Raw genomic sequence first — 16,215 nt, 5'->3', positions numbered from 1 at the left:
CCACGTGGGTATCATAGTATACTGCAATAGTATACTTCAACTGCTACTGATTGGTATACTATATGCTAAAATATGTTATTTTTTTGAGATATAGAAAAAAAAAAGATCAGTTATCCTTTTTATTGATATAAAAATAAAAGGAGCCAAAAGGTATAATTAGATTATGAAAAAAAAAAACAGGAACTAAAGAAAAAAAAATTGAAAAAATGAAATTAAAAAAAGAGAGAAAAATAAAAAATCACCAAAAAAAAAAAGAATAATAAATAAAACTAACAAAAGAAGTGAATGAAATTAGATTATGGAGATAAAAAAAATAAAAAGAAATAAATAGATGAAATTAAAAAGGAACAAGAAATTAAAAAAATAGAGAAAAATAACTAAATAAATAAAGGAGCTAGAATTAAATATGGAATCAAATTATGGTGAAAAAGGCAAAAAAAAAATAGTATGATTTGGGAAAGAAATAAATGAATAAAAAAGGGGAAAAGAAAAAAAAACGAAAAAAATAAGAAGTAAAGAAGATAAGAAGCAGAGAAATAAAAAAGAAAAGAAAAAAGAGACAATTACCTACAAAAGCTACAATGGGTAGGAAGGGTAAATAATTTTAGGGTATGAAAATAAAGGGGCATAGAAGGATAATTATTTTGTGTCTAGTGGGCATTAATGTTCTTTCCCCCAAATTCTTTCATGATCAAAGGGTCCTTTGCACTTATGTCTCTATTTTATGCTTGGTCTTTAACTTTTGTCCCTTGTAACCAATTAACTTTTTCGCTTCTATCATTATATCCCACAATTTATGTTCCGCACCTTTAAAGTACTTATATTCCGCAAGGCATAAATTCAATTTTGAACCGCAAAAATTAAAGACCAGCCTGTTTGAAGGCCAAACCGTGCAATTTCTTCAATTCTTGCATGATCAATTTTGTGTACCCTAACCTATATAGTTTATTTCCTGGCCCAACAATCTTCAAAGTCTTTTTCACTTTCACTTCTTTTTTTTCCCACGATAATTACAGCCCAATACCGTTCGCCCATCTAGTTTTTCAATTTAACCCAACTATTTAATTCTTACTCGAATTAGCTTAAATTGGACATAAAAAGTAAAGGTTCTCTACTTGTTTGTCTAAATTCACGTTATTTTGAAGGCCAAATCCCCTTAAAGAAGGAAACTGACACACCTATATTCAAAAGTGAAAACTTTTCCAAGGAAATTCATTTTCTCCCTCCTTATTTTTCCTTTTCTCTCTCTGTTCTTCCTTTCGTTTTATCTTTAAATGTCGTTGTTCAGTACTCCTTTCGTCTCATATTAGTTGGCTACATTACTAAAAATTTCATCCAAAAACACCTGTCAATTTACAAAATCAAGATATAATTAATTAAATTTTTCCTATTTTGAGCTCAATCCCAAATTTCTTAGCAACAAATGGGGTTACATAAGATAAGGTGGATCCCGAGTCAATAAGGCATAGACGTCAAAAGTGAAAACTGTTAGTGTATCTATGACAACATCTGCCCGTGCTTCTGTATACTGATGAGCCGCTAAAGCATACAAGCGGTTCCGATCTCCGCCTGCATTATCAGACTTAGCTGCACCATGCCCTAACTGGGCTTGAGAATTAGGAGGAGCTGCTGAATTTGTGGATTGAGCCACATTACCTCCGTTACCCTGCCTCGCTGATGGACAATTTCTCTAAAAATGGCCCTTTTGGCCACACCCATAGCAAATATCCATATCCATGCGACACTCCTCTGGGTGTCTCTTACCACACTTGCTGCAAACCGAATTAGTATAAGTCTGTTGACCCACACTAGCCTGAAAGTAGGAACCTGTTGGCCTGAAACTCTATCTCTTCTGATCATTCCTGGACTTTGGGGCTGGGGCAGTGGCTACAGATAGAGCGGGTCCTGATGACCTGTTCTTAAAGAATTTTCCGCCTCTACCTCCCCCATGACTGAAGTTACCTATTGACTTAGCTCTTTTGTTGAATTCTCTTTCTTTTTCTTTCTGGAGTGTTTCTTCTTCCTTCATTCGGTCCTTATTACCCTGAACAAAAGCAACCATCTCAGTGATGGTCATTTCTCTATTCTGAGCAAAGAACATTTTTATCACCATACAAGTCGAGTATAAAGCCTAACAACCGTCTAACTCTGGCCCTCATATGGAGAACCATATGAGGAGCATGCCTGGCCAACGAAACAAACTTGAGATAATATTCGTTAACACTCATGTTGTTCTGTCTAAGTCTCTTAAATTCAAAAGCCTTTGCCTCCCTGACCTCAAGTGGCTGAAAGTGGTCAATGAAAGCATCTATAAACTCATCCCAAGTTGTTGGAAGCGCATCTCCCCGCGGGACTATTCCCACGTCTCATAGCAAATATGAGCAACGTCCTGCAATTAATACGCTCCCAACTCTGCTGCTTCTGTCTCGGTAGTATGCATAACTCGAAAAACTTTTTAGAGTCCATCAATGAAGTTCTGCGGATCCTCCTCCTTGTTAGACCGCGTGAACGCTGAAGGCTATAGATTCAAGAATTCTTTAGTCCTCGAACTGTCCGATCCACCACTAGCACTAGCGCTAGGAGCCCTTTCCTGGCGATGGGCTTGATTAGCAACTATTTGGGTGAGCAGCTGGATAGCTCCCCTGGCATCCATGTCTGTAGCACTGGGCTGCAGAGTAACTGTAGGACGGACCTCCACAAGCCTTTCTATAGCTGGGGGTGCAGTCTGGGGCACTGAACCCTGTGCAAACCCCTGAGTCTCAGTTTGAACTTCTTGAGTCTGAGAGTCCTCAGTAGTAGCCCTTTGGCTAGTGATCGATGTCCTCTTTGTGTACTTTCTTTTCGCAGGCATTGTCTGAAATACATAATATGCACGAGTTAGAAGGATTCCTGAACTGTACGATTTAGAGTATGAAAGAAGTGAGATAATCCTAGATGTCTTGATGGTCAACTATTTATATGTGTGGGCGCCACACACATATAAAAGTGACCCCACTGGACACGGTTTCATAAACTCTCTAAGACACTTGAACCTAGGCCCTGATACCAAGCTTTGTGATACCCCGAACCATGGTCTGGGCGTAACACGACACTCGGTGCCTGATTGCATGTGACCGAGCGAACCACATGGCTTGCTGAATCAACATGAGGCATGAACTGAATGTGGAATATAATATAACTTTAAAACATGGATAGCCTGAATAACATGAGTTATCATAATACTAATGAAAATACTATTTAAACAAGATGCAGAACTAATATGAAAATATAATAAATGTTGAGCCAATACTGGACATAACATAACTAACTAGTCTATAAAACCTCTGACATGAGTCTGATTGCTAAACTGTTTACCGGGACAAGGCCCCCGGCATACCTTATCTGCAATATTAGTGTGAAATATAAATACTGACTAAAGCCCAAATGAGATGGGGCTCACCAAAAAGTTGATACGAGCTGATCCGTCGTCCTGCAAATCTGCATCGTGAAATGCAGGCTCCATGCAAATAAAATGGGACGTCAGTACTTTCAAATTGTACTGGTATGTAAAGCATGTCACATGAAAATAATAGAACTGAAACTGTATTTATAAGCTGAACATGAACATGAAGGAATCGTCGTAACTGGGCGGAGCGATCCTTATCCTGATGACAAACGTAGTTTCAGGGTATCTGAGTCTTCTCGGTAATCTGTGCAACTCCCAAAATATGAACATGAAAATAGGTGGCATCTGAGCCCATGGTTTCTTAAACACGATAGTAGACATGAAAACATGTTAGGGATTTCATGAAAACATGGACGCATGTGGGGATTTCATGAAAATACACTTAATAGTTCATATCTTGCATTTAAGAACCCATGGAATGCAAAGTATGAATTTTCAGGGATTATGGACAGATTCTCAATAACCAAAATGGAATATCAAAAGCACAATAACGAATTATTAATACAAACATGGTATATCATGGTACATGTACTTAGGGTTATCATGAACACGTCTATAACTTTAGTTTTTGATGAGCTTTTGTATAATCATGGAAGAACGTGGCATGGGGAAGAACAATGATGTTCTCACACGTAAATAGAAACCCTACATACCTTAATCGCTCCAAAAACTTGAGAAAAGTCTGAATCATTGAAGAAGAATTCCATAATCTTGAATTTTGAACCTTGAGATGGGTTTTCAAGAAAACCCTAAGTTGTTAACATAGAATTTCGCTTAGAATTCATGTATAATCATTAAAATTCACTTAGGAATACATGGGAGGGACTTACCTTGATGTATGAGGATGAGGAGAAAAGAGAAAATTAATGCTAGGGTTTGAAGAAGTGAAGAATAGAATGAAAAATCAGGAAAAACGCGCTTAAAAAGGTTGTAGGCATCGCACGTCAAGAGGAGGTTTTGCGTGCCCAGCTCGCTTCGCTGCTAGTCTGCGCGAGACATGGCCTTGGGATGTCAGTCTGCACGCGTTGCATGCCTGTGGATGAACAGCACTGATAGCTCTTTAGTCAAACGTACATAACTTTTTGTGCATAGCTCTGATTGACCTGATCCATATAACTTTTTGTGCATAGCTCTGATGGACGTGATCCTTATCTAGATGGAAAGGTATTTCAAAACACTTCCTACAACTCCCATCTTGGTTCCGACTTTACTTTGTCCAAGGACTCTTCTTATGGCTTGATTGGGTTTCAAACACCCTTTCTACACTATTCATATTGGTTCATTATATCCCGTCTTATGAGTCAAATCTTAGCCCGAATGTACGAGGTGTTACAAAAAAATACGAAAATTAAAGTATTTAAACATAAAAACACACTTTAAATTAAGTAATGCATGCATAAGAAATCAATAATATTAACTAATAAATGGAGTATTTCTTCTTCCTTAAACGACAGAGCCGTGTAATGATGAATTCCCAAAAGTGCAAGTGAGATCTAGAGGCATCAATGGAGGGGTATGTGTGGGCAATCGCTGCTGGACTAAACGCTGCTCTTGCAGCCATCTCTGCCAAATTCTTCACCTCCCAGGTTTAAAATCTTTCATTTATTATTCCTTCTTTACCCTTTTTTAATTTCTTATTATGATGATTAGCTGTGAGTATTTTCGCCCCAAATGTCAAAAGTTTCTCTCTTGCTTGGTATCGACCCAATTGGGAATTTGAAACATTTTAGTCGTTTCTTAATTGTATCCTCACATTGAATCTTGATACCTTTTTTCAATATACTGAACAAAGGAGCTTCCAGTACTCACCTAATTTATCTTCAAAAGGACTAATTTTTTTTAGTATCGGAATGAAATTGGTCTAAATAGAGCTGAATTACAACAACAACACACTCTGTAATCCCACTTGTGGGGTCTGGGAAGGGTAAGATGTAGGCAGACCTTACCTCTACCTTTATGGGGTAGAGAGGCTGTTGCCGAATTGACATAGAGAATTCATGTGGGTTTGGGATTGACGCGTATGTTTTAGCTCTAGGAAATGCCCCAAGGGGTTGTTTGGTTGCTGGTTAGAGTTGTTTAGATATTAGTAATGTGGAGATTAGTTATGCAGGGTATAGTTATGCAAATTTCGTTATTCATATACATATTAGTTATTCCATCTTCTACATGTATAAAATAATACATAAATTGACTCATAACTTGTACATTTTCTTTTTTCTTAATTATATGGGATTGTAAATGACACACAAACACCGTATGTGTTGTATGTTATACAATAATAGTACCAGTTTAAAAAAAAAAAGTGTTGGATCTTATACAAAGTAATCGAAAAGCTACCAAAGATAGTACTATTAAGTTATTAACTCTGGCTAGTTTTAGTACATGAATAATTCTCTTCCCAACCAGCAACGAAATGACCCCTAAGTGATTCTGAAATGAACAGTATTAGATTCTTTTTCCACGTAGATCCGGATTTGATGAAATGCGATGAGTGGAAAAGAAGGATTATTTTGTGAAAGATTCTTTGATGTGGACATGATTAATCACCCTTTGCTATTTAACCTGCTAATTTTTGTCTGTATTTTGTTTTGTACCCAAATGATGCCATATTAATTTTTTTAACTTATGTGTTAGTGGTGTCTTCTGAAGTCTCTCTTTGATTCCTGTAACATTTCCCGTGTTCCACAATATAGATAGCTGGAAATATAAGTCTTCCGCCAATAAATCTTGTAAAATTTGTGGTGTTCATGTTGAACTGAGCACTTGAAGGGTTATCAGTCATTAGTGGGACGCCTTTTGCTTTTTTCATATTTTACATTCTAGTTGACGGAGGAGTGAGTTAGGTTATTGAAATGGAAGAGAGGGACTGTGTTATCTGTTTCAGTCTATTTACATGTGATGTGCATTTTGTCAACTGCAAACCAGATTGATGCTTCATTGCTTCTCTTAGAGTCATGTCTCTGGATTGATTATGTCATAATTGAATTAATTCCTAGTAATCTACCTGTGTAGGTAAGGAATCCCTGTCAAGTAAGGTCCTAGATTATTTTTTTTCTTGGTAAATTTTGGGCTTAAATCTTTTCCATATTGAATGTCTAACGTAGATTATCTATGTAAATTTGCACAATCATGTTATTTGTACTCATTCTTTGCTTCTGTTTCATTCTGCTGTGGCAAGCAATCTTGAACTGTTGGCTAATCGATGTCTTCTTAAATTTACAGCTTATCAAGTATGGTTGTGTCATATTATTCAATGTCACAATGTGGGGATGCTATGTGAATAGCCTTAAAGCTCTATCATCTCTACAAGCTACTGTGACAAACTTTGCAACCAACTTTTTATCATCTGGATTGGCTGGATTTTTGCTTTTCAGGGAGCCACTACCAGTCCAGGTAATTTCTGAAATTTGTGCTTCTCTGTGTTTATGGACTACAGCATGATCCTCTGATCTTTTTACTTGTTCAGTTCCCTCTTCTTATTTTATCGAAGTCCTTGTGTTGTTGCGCTGTACATCTTTCAACCATTACCATAGCTGGATTTTTTCCCGACGTAGCTGGATTAACCTTTCTATGATTTCTGTAGTCATAGTACGAGCCTTTTGATCCCGTTTCTTGTTCAGTCTTCTCTGCCCAACTGCATCACGACTTCACCATAAAGATTAATCAGTGAACAAAAAATTTCTAAAATTAGCCTGAAGTACTAATAGTCAGAAAGAATTTGTCTTTACGGTTGCTATGAGTATTAGTTACCCGACATGATAAGAATAATGTCCAGCATCTAACGCTTTTACATCGACTAAAACTTGGATACATCCCCGTCACTGTTGATGCTAGATTGACCACATAGATGATGAGAATTATGCCATTTGGTCTATTAATCGGTATTGCTTTTGCAGTGGTTTGCAGGCGCTTCACTTATTGTGCTTGGAGTTATTGTTTTGAGCAAGTCGAGCATAGAGAAGAAAACTCATACAAGTTAGATTAGATAGCAGGCTTTCTGGATTTAACTTCCGTTTCTGCAATCAATTTCCTGACTGTTTAGCTTTGAAGTTATGAGCCAAATTTCAGATGTAGATTTTATTGGCCATATATTGCGTTAGTGTGGCTATGCTAATATTGAAGTTTTGCTGCTCCTGTAATGCTCAATGTTTCTCCTTTAGTTAAGAGGGATAAGAATTTTCTACTTCTTAACCATTGTCTCGGGTTCGATGGAAAAATTATGATAGAGAGCACTTCCCGTTTAATGAGTCTTACCAAAGACAAATTCGGATTAGTCTGGGGCCCAATATGAATATCCGACACCGGGTGAAAACATGCAATTTGCACGATGCCCTTATTCGGGGGTGGTCTTTAAATTTTGCCCCTCAAATTGCTGGTCTTTAATTTTTGTCCTTCGCCTGAAATACTCCGAGCTACTGGGTTCAAACGCGGCTCAGGAAAAAAAAAATTCGCAAGGCAAAGTTTCGTAGCAAAGTAGGCCTATTCGGGCAAAAGTTAAGCTTACTTCACAAAGTTAAAAAAAAAAAAAAAAAAATTGCCTTAAGGCAAATTCTGCATTAAGGCAAACCTCTGTCTACTTTGCTACGAAACTTTGACTTGCAAAATTCAAAATTCTGCATTGCAAATTTTTTTTAATTTTTGACTGAACAGAATTTCGAACTCAAAACTGTAAATTAAAGACCAGTGCCTTTGATGGGCAATCCCACCCAAAAATAAATCGAAGATTCTACTTCTGGTGAGTTCCCATTTCTAGGAATGCAATGAGATTCTATCCTTTAGCAAGATATATGACGTATTACTGTAAAATGCTTATGAAAGTCGTCTTATTTCATTGTGTTATAATATCAAAGTTCGTAGTACCGTCTTAGAAAATTATCAGAATGCACATTATCCATTTTTCTAAAGCAGACAACAGCGTTACTTGTTTTGTTGTCCCTTTTAATACCTTTTTTTTTTTTTCCATTTTTGATCCTCTAATTTTATCAAAAATTAATATTTCTAGTTTCCGTCAAATATTTAACACCCTTTTGCTATTAGAGTTTATGAGAATGTGAAAGAAAAGAAAAGATGTAACTAGGAACATTTAAATCTCAAAAAAAAAAAATCTCAAAAAACCAGCATCAGACACCAAAAATACATAAAAATTAGCAAAAAGTGCATTTAGAAAAACTACACCATACTTTAAATATAACAAAAAATAATAGAAACTACTAAAATTACACTTTCAAATATGAGTTAAGTTAAATCCGTTTTCTCATCTTCCCGATAAATCTAGCAACAAAAGTTTGTTAGTACAAAACGCTTACTTTTAACAAATTGAAATAACTAAAATTATATTTAAGAGACGATTTTTAAAACACTCGGATCTCACGGGCCACGGCAATGAAACATTTCGCAAAATTAAAGATCTTTTACTATCCAGCCAAAAAAAGAAAAGAAGCAGAATTTTCCAAATGTTTGCATGGCATTTTAGTTTTTATATTCAAATTCACTTTTTATACAGAAAAGGATCTGTCATATTCGGGTGATACTAGAGAAATAGTATGAACTTTGAAAAATACTCATTTAGCAATAAAATGTGCTCCCACCACTAGCAACATGGCTAAAAAGACACATAAAAAAGTTGTCTTTTTTTCACTTGTCAGCACAAATCTCAATATATAAGCTTCCACTCACAGTCATGGCTTTTGCAGTCAATTTTCAGAAAACACTATATTATATATTGTTTTATATAAAGAAAGTAGTTGAGTAAGTACTACTGTAAAACTTTTTTTTTTCAAAGGGTAATAAAGAAACTCAAGAAGAAGAAAACAAAAAGATGCTGGTATGGGGGTGGTGTTTGGTGTTGACAGGTAAAACAATATTAATGAAAAATTCCAAAAAAAAAAAAAAAAAAAAAAAGAAAAGAAAAGAAAAAGAGTTGATGGGTGATGTCAATGTGCGTGTGTACTCTTCCTCTTTGCTCTTTTCTTTCAACTACTGTTCTTTCCTACACTGATATTTTTATCTCCTTCAAGTTAGGGTTTTTGAGTTTTGACTCTTTTCTCTCTTTAATTTTTCTTTTTCAATTATGTACCAGCTCTACTATGTAAGCTTCTTTAATGGGTGTTTCTTCTTTTTTCAGTTTTTTTTTTTTTCATGTATTTTGTTGGGCAGTTGATATTTGTTCATACCTAATTCAGTTGGTTTTGATGAGAGTTTCAGCTTGTTTTATGAGTTGGTTTGAGCTTGAATTTGAGTTGTTAAATGTTTTTGACTAGCTTTGGTTTATGGGGTTTCACTTATCTGAACTTGGGTGTAATTTGTTTTCTAAGAATCTTGATTAACTGATTGTTTAATTGATGTTGAAGTTCATTTTCATTTCCTGTTTGTATGATTGATCTGCAAGAAATCATTTTTAAAGTGCCCATTTCTGGCTTTGCTGTTTTTTGGTTATAAAGATTGGTTCTTTCTATGCTGAAAGACTTGTTTTTTGTTTGTTTGTTAGAACTCTTAATTTTATGGTTTAGTTTAGATTAAGTCAAGGCATTGTCTAATGAAACACTCATAAGCCTTAAAACCTTTCCACATTTTTTTTTTGGATGAAGAAAACCTTTCCATTTTTAACTGCAGAGTGTATGTTGTTGACCCAATACAGTGAACACTATTTAGCTGGAAAAAAGAGCTAATAGTAAGCTATGTTTTTTTTCCTTCTGTTGGGGGTGCCGGGGGTGGGGATTGTTTAATTATGAGCTACTCTTTAGGTTAAATTGCTTGTACTGAAATTCTTAAGGCGATTGATTATTGGAATTGGTGTAAGTATTTTTTTGGGCTCTGTTTACTTGGTTGAAATCACAACAGTTTTTTTGTTGCTGGATGAAATGTAAGTCCATAGTAAGCTGTAGTCGTGGAAGATAGCTAATGACTACTGTGTTTGTCCATCTTATTGCAAGTTTTTAGCACGAGTAAAATAATTACTATCATAAACTGACCTGTTTAAGAAACTGAAATATGTTCGAATTGATCATTCATGTGTTAATGAAGAGACAACGGTCATTAAAAATGTGTCCTTTCCAAGATTGTCAGAATTCTTTTGAGAAAATGGGCAACATGAAGGTTCCATTTTTCGTACTGGCAATTGATAGTTTGATATGGAGTTAAGCTGTATTGATGAAATCGTTTTGTCTCAATGAATCAAGAATTATGAGCTATGGTGCAATGTTGTTTCAGAAGTGAATATTGCAAAAATCTCTTTTCAATCTGTATTTTAGCTTGAATTTCATCTTGAGATCAGTTATCGATGAAACTGATAAGATGAAACGGTGCTAAGCTTCTTCCCTTTTTCTTGAAATAGATATTCTTTCTATGCTTATTTGTTTGTTTGTTTTCTTATTTCTTTTCCCATAGGAACTTAGATAACTTAGCACCAACAATTATTTTGAACTTGTTCATAATTGGGGATGATATCTTCTTGGCATCATAGAACGAGTTAATCATGCCGTTTAACGTGCCAACATATCACTACGGAATTTGTAAAATCCGCGGACCTTCTGCTGGAATACTTCTGAAAATACTTAGGCCTAAAGTACTCTCATCCCGGATTAGCTTATTCATATTTGATCTGACTTCAACAACTCCCATGAATTAAACTTCACATGTTTTATGTCATGTAGCGATTGAAATCTGCTTCCAGATTTCTGTAGCTTGTCATAAGTCATAACTAATCTGCGCTTTTATTTTCCCCTTTTGGGATAGACACTTATTAAATTTTATGTGAAGTCCGGATTGTTGCAATCTCGGACATCTACCTATAAAACGGCACACATATGTGGGTCTCTACCATCACCAAAACGTTACAAATCTTGTGTTCGTTTCTCATCTCTGCTTCCTTATGTTCTATTAAGGCCGGTGGTGCTAATGATATGTTTTTTTCTTTCAGGTTCTTTATGATACAGCTTTGACTAAGAGAATGCAGATCTGAATCGATTGGTAGTCGGTAAGATTTCTATTGCTGGATTCGTTTATTAGCTCAAAGCTCTGAATGTATGTGTATGCTTCCTGAAATGGAATGGATTAATTTTGTTGGATATTTTCCCTTTTTTGCGACTCTTCTATTTTCCTTTATTTTCTTTTGTTATAAGAGCATTTGAAGGTGAAGGCTTTTTGACTGATGATTCTTGCTGCTCATGTGTTCTTTAATTATTTGAGAGATAAAGATAGAGAGAAAAGGAGAAAGTGAGAGGTTGTGTAGATCATCTTTGTTGGTTAGTGAGAGCAGAGGTGGATCCAAGATTTAAATTATGTGGGTTCAACTGTTAAGGTTTCTCATATTGAACCCTATTTTTTTAAAGTTATGGTTCATATCTCCTATTTATTGCAATTTTACTGAATTTTAATAAATAAATTTTTGCTCCACGTCGAAAGTACTGGGGGTTTAGATGAACCCGGTACCATAACGGTGGATCCGCCACTGAGCGAGAGAAAACCAAAGCTGTAAACATTTGCGGTGAGCGCGAGAAAAACCATTGTCACTGTAATCAACTTTGACAATGAAAGATCCTATGGAACCCTTGTAACCCAAGAGAAACTGGATGTAGGCACCACATCGGTTCGCAACCAATATAAAATACTTGTGTCATTTACTTTTATGCACTTCAATTTCTGTCGTAGGTATTGAGGGACACTGATTTTCTTAATTTTGGCTACAGGGGTTGGTTTTTCCTTGATGAGTACATGTCAGTTTTGTTGGATTGAAGGCTGACACTGATTTGACATCGACTACCTGGATATATCATATGGATGACAGTGGACATCGCGATAATGGTAGGCATAAACCGCCTCAGGGTCAGGTATGTAGCAGCAGTTAAAAGTTGATTGCCTAAGTCTAGTTTCTCAGTTTGGATCTTAGGTACGACTCCCAGGTGTTGTAACCCGAGGTGGATACATCGTCGACTTTATGTTATTACTACTGAATCCATTGAACTTCTAAAATAATGGGTTCAAAATGTATTCTTTTGTTGCAATTTTAGTGATTTTTCACATAGAAATGGGTTCAGTTGAACCCATACCTTCTGATCTACATCCGCACACTTCCTAACTAAAAGAATGCTTCATTGAATCTACGGAAAAGGGTCAAAAATGCCCCTAACGTATTGGAAATGGTTTAAATTTGCTGTCCTTCCACCTATTGGACCCCAATTGCCCATAACGTTAATTTTCAGGTAAAAATGCCCCTCCTTCCACCTATTGGACCACATTTGCCCTTTATGTTTAAAAATATCCCTCCTTTTAACAGAATTATGAGATGGCGTATGTGGGGCTTTAATTAAATAGCTAGTACTGATGCTAAGTTTTCCATATTTCAGTGGTTGATGCAGCATCAGCCATCAATGAAGCAGATAATGGCCATCATGGCAGAAAGAGATGCTGCCATACAAGAAAGAAATCTGGCCCTTTCGGAAAAAAAGGCTGCCTTGGCGGAGCGTGACATGGCTATCCTGCAGCGAGATTCCGCACTAGCAGAACGAAATAATGCCATCATGGAGCGGGATAACGCCATTGCTACTCTTCAGTATCGAGAAAACTCGATGAATGGCAGTCAGATTAATGCCCGTGGAGTGAAACACATGCACCATCCTCAACAACATGTACATCATCAGCCACATATGGGAGAACCAACCTATATGAATGAAGCCATACCAGTTTCGCCACCTGCTCCGGAGCCCACAAAGCCCCGTCGGAACAAAAGAGCTAAGGAGCCAAAGGCAGCGACAGGTCCCAAGAAGATTCCAAAAGCATCCAAGAAAGTGAAAAGGGAAACCGAAGATCTTAACCAAACATCATTCGGCAAATCTCAGGAGTGGAAGGGTGCACAAGAAATGGGCAGTGCAAGCGATGATGTGTCAAAACCGGATTGGAAGGATCAGGACCTCGGGCTCAACCAAGTTTCTTTCGATGAAACAACCATGCCAGTTCCAGTTTGTTCCTGCACCGGAGTTTTAAGACCTTGCTATAAATGGGGAAATGGAGGCTGGCAATCCTCCTGTTGCACGACCAATTTGTCGATGTATCCACTACCAGCTGTCCCAAACAAGCGACATGCCCGAATTGGTGGTCGAAAAATGAGCGGAGGTGCATTCACCAAGCTGCTTAGTCGCCTTGCAGGAGAAGGCCATGATTTATCAAATCCAGTTGATCTTAAGAACCACTGGGCAAAACATGGGACAAACCGCTACATCACCATCAAATAATTGCTTCGAAGTCTTCAATCTAGGACGGTACTTGCGTCATTTACATATTATGTCCCCGTTAGTTCATCACATTTCTTTAGCCCCTATGTAAGTTTGTCGTCATCCTAAAGTGTCAGTTGTTTAAATCATCACCTGGATTCGGAGTTGGATCAACGGGAGATAACTGTAAAGACAAAGCACTGTATTCAGGGCACTTTCTGTTGCAGCAACGTTGATTGTTAATTTATTGAATATTTAGTATGATGGCTATATAAGATGCTTGGCTCTGTTTATAGTAATTAGCTTCTTTTATTAGTTTCAAGATTATCAAAGGATGAAATTCATGACCAAGAGAAATCTTTTTGAAATGTCATAACCTCCATTGTCGATATACTGCAGTGCTAGCAACGGATCCTGAGGTGATACATCTTCGTAACGAAAATAAAGTGGAAACATGGAGTATTAGATTGAAGTTCTCTTCAAGAAGAGCACCAACTCGTATCCCGGAGATTCATAGTGCTCTTGTGTCGACGTGTAGTTTAGTGAGGTGAGGTCTTGCCTCATGGAAAGAGTGAAAATTGGGAGGTAAAAACCTAAGAATTTCTAATCTAATTGCTTCGGATGCTTCGCGTAAATGTTTTTGGACCGGTATTTAAAGTTAGTTGTCGTTTGAAATATACCCCTAGTTAAAACACGAAAATTTAAGAAATTTTATTAGAGTTTGAATTGCATATATCAAACTATGAGAAAATTTCATGGAGTTTTGAACTGCCACAGTTCAAATTGCGTGGAAAAATGTTGAAGTTTAAATTGTCTTTTTTGTCTTTTATGATATTAAGTTTTTGTTAGGTGAAGCACGTGTTACTCTCTTGATTTAGTGGTCCAAATAAGAGAAAGTTGAAAAATATCTTTTGCTTTCTCATGTTTGGAGTTAGAGAAAAAAGGTGTAAGAAAAAGATGAAAAGAGTTCTAAAGAGAGTATAACTTCACTGTCTCTTTCTATTGTTTGAAGTTTAACAAAATAAAATATTCTTTACTCCTAAAAAGGAATAAATTAAAACTAAAGGTTATGTAACTCATTAGATAACCATACTTTTCTTCCATTCCGCTTCACATTAAGCAAACAAATTCATATATTTTCTCAAATTTTATAATTATAAAAAGTTACAGCTTAAAATACTTTTTAAATGTTTTTTTCAATTATGTAATTTTTTTTTTAAAATAGCCTAAATTGAGATAAAAAAATTAGGAGATTTGGCGTTTGTAGCGCGAATCTCTTCATTCTTTTTTAAACAAGTGAGTAGTCGATAGGGGTGCAATTCTCACTTAAAAGACGAGGGAAAAACACTAAAATATTATCACAGTTCATCAATTTTTTTTTATAGATATTAAATCTCTAAATTAGCAAAGATAATTTAGCCATGTAGTGATTTCCCTATTTCTTACACATGTCCGATGGAAAATCCCATCTCTATTTTTCTAACAAATGATGATGATAATTTCAATGATGATGGACTTTACAATTGCCCAAGTGGCCACAAGTGAAGTTCCACAAAATTGGACCCACATAGCTAATTTTGACTTGGGCCGGCCTTCAATGCATTAATTTCACACACCATTGGGCGGACTGGAATCCGTTCGTTAATTGCCAATGAAATGACCGTCAAATTTTGCATAAATTCTGGGTAGAAAGCATTTTCTTTTTACAAGTTTTAGTAGCCGGGTGGACATGCCGCTTGAAATCATAGTTTCAAACTATGAAATAAAATCAGCATTTGGATATATATTTCATCTCATGATTTTAAATCATGATTTTTAAAATTTTAAATATAAAACTTGATCCATAAATTTATATTTTATTAAAAAAACATAAGTTGGTAAATACTTTTAACAATTACTCCCACCGCCCATTTACCATACCTAAATTAACTTCCACCAACTTTTATTTATGTCATCATATGGGAGGATTATATTAAAGAGTAATTCTACATTCTATTCACGTTAAATTTTCATTTTATTGAACTAAAGTTTGATCAGTTGATGTTGTATTTTTTAGAAAGCCCCTTCAAAGATATTAATTTTGTTATGAATCATGACTTGCTCATTTGCTAAGATTGTATAAGAATTGAGAATGTTTTGATAGTTTTTCACAATTGTGAATTTTTATGTACTATAAGAGAAAATACAACTTAAGATATTCAAATTATATGCTTCAAACATGGTTTTGAAATTACGCCCAAAATCATTTCCTTATAGTACTATTACAAAAATGTAACATGTACCCCCTTCTTATAAAGTTTGTCAATCTAAAAGTCTGTCGGTCCTTCTTTTCAACCCGCCATCATCATGAGCGTCACAAACACGACGACATTCAAATTAAGCCCATCATATGAACCGTAGAAAAAGAAAGAATTTTTTGCATCCAAGCATGTGACCTAGTAATCAATATAGTTGGTCGAGAATCATCAAGTTTTAAGTTTAAATACTAATGAAGGCAAAACAAAAAAAATCAGGTTATTTTTTCATCTATCGAAATCTAGGTGCGCAGAGATCCGATATTTA

General features: G+C 35.8%; 2 protein-coding genes across 6 annotated transcripts; both read left to right on the top strand.

The window, feature by feature from the left end:
* Positions 1-4,867: 4,867 nt before the first annotated feature.
* Positions 4,868-7,639, top strand: LOC132033151 (uncharacterized). Its single transcript, XM_059423039.1, has 3 exons — positions 4,868-5,031; positions 6,668-6,838; positions 7,342-7,639. Exons 1-3 carry the CDS (start codon positions 4,951-4,953, stop codon positions 7,423-7,425), a joined length of 336 nt encoding a protein of 111 aa, XP_059279022.1. The 5' UTR covers positions 4,868-4,950; the 3' UTR covers positions 7,426-7,639.
* A 1,574-nt stretch (positions 7,640-9,213) lies between these two features.
* On the top strand, positions 9,214-13,952 carry LOC132033150 (protein BASIC PENTACYSTEINE6-like). Of its 5 annotated transcripts, none has more exons than XM_059423035.1 (4): positions 9,214-9,297; positions 11,364-11,420; positions 12,133-12,273; positions 12,790-13,952. In XM_059423035.1, the coding sequence occupies exons 3-4, from the start codon at positions 12,220-12,222 to the stop codon at positions 13,672-13,674; spliced, it is 939 nt and encodes a 312-aa protein (XP_059279018.1). In that variant the 5' UTR covers positions 9,214-9,297; positions 11,364-11,420; positions 12,133-12,219; the 3' UTR covers positions 13,675-13,952. The 5 variants fall into 5 exon arrangements, with proteins under 5 accessions (XP_059279018.1, XP_059279019.1, XP_059279017.1 ...); XM_059423036.1 differs by lacking the exon at positions 9,214-9,297 and adding an exon at positions 9,369-9,391; XM_059423034.1 differs by lacking the exon at positions 9,214-9,297 and adding an exon at positions 9,398-9,533.
* Positions 13,953-16,215: the final 2,263 nt, after the last annotated feature.

Source organism: Lycium ferocissimum, chromosome 10, assembly GCF_029784015.1.
Source record: "Lycium ferocissimum isolate CSIRO_LF1 chromosome 10, AGI_CSIRO_Lferr_CH_V1, whole genome shotgun sequence".
Lineage (NCBI taxonomy): Eukaryota > Viridiplantae > Streptophyta > Magnoliopsida > Solanales > Solanaceae > Lycium > Lycium ferocissimum.
This window is presented reverse-complemented; position numbering and strand designations above follow the sequence as displayed.

Excerpts from the sequence above, each read along its gene's own strand:
- LOC132033151 (XM_059423039.1), top strand. The coding sequence starts at position 4,951 with ATGGAGGGGTATGTGTGGGCAATCGCTGCTGGACTAAACGCTGCTCTT. Across the intron at positions 5,032-6,667 it reads CCAAATTCTTCACCTCCCAG|CTTATCAAGTATGGTTGTGT; the intron begins GTTTAAAATCTT and ends TTAAATTTACAG. Across the intron at positions 6,839-7,341 it reads GGGAGCCACTACCAGTCCAG|TGGTTTGCAGGCGCTTCACT; the intron begins GTAATTTCTGAA and ends TTGCTTTTGCAG.
- LOC132033150 (XM_059423035.1), top strand. The coding sequence starts at position 12,220 with ATGGATGACAGTGGACATCGCGATAATGGTAGGCATAAACCGCCTCAG. Across the intron at positions 12,274-12,789 it reads ATAAACCGCCTCAGGGTCAG|TGGTTGATGCAGCATCAGCC; the intron begins GTATGTAGCAGC and ends TCCATATTTCAG.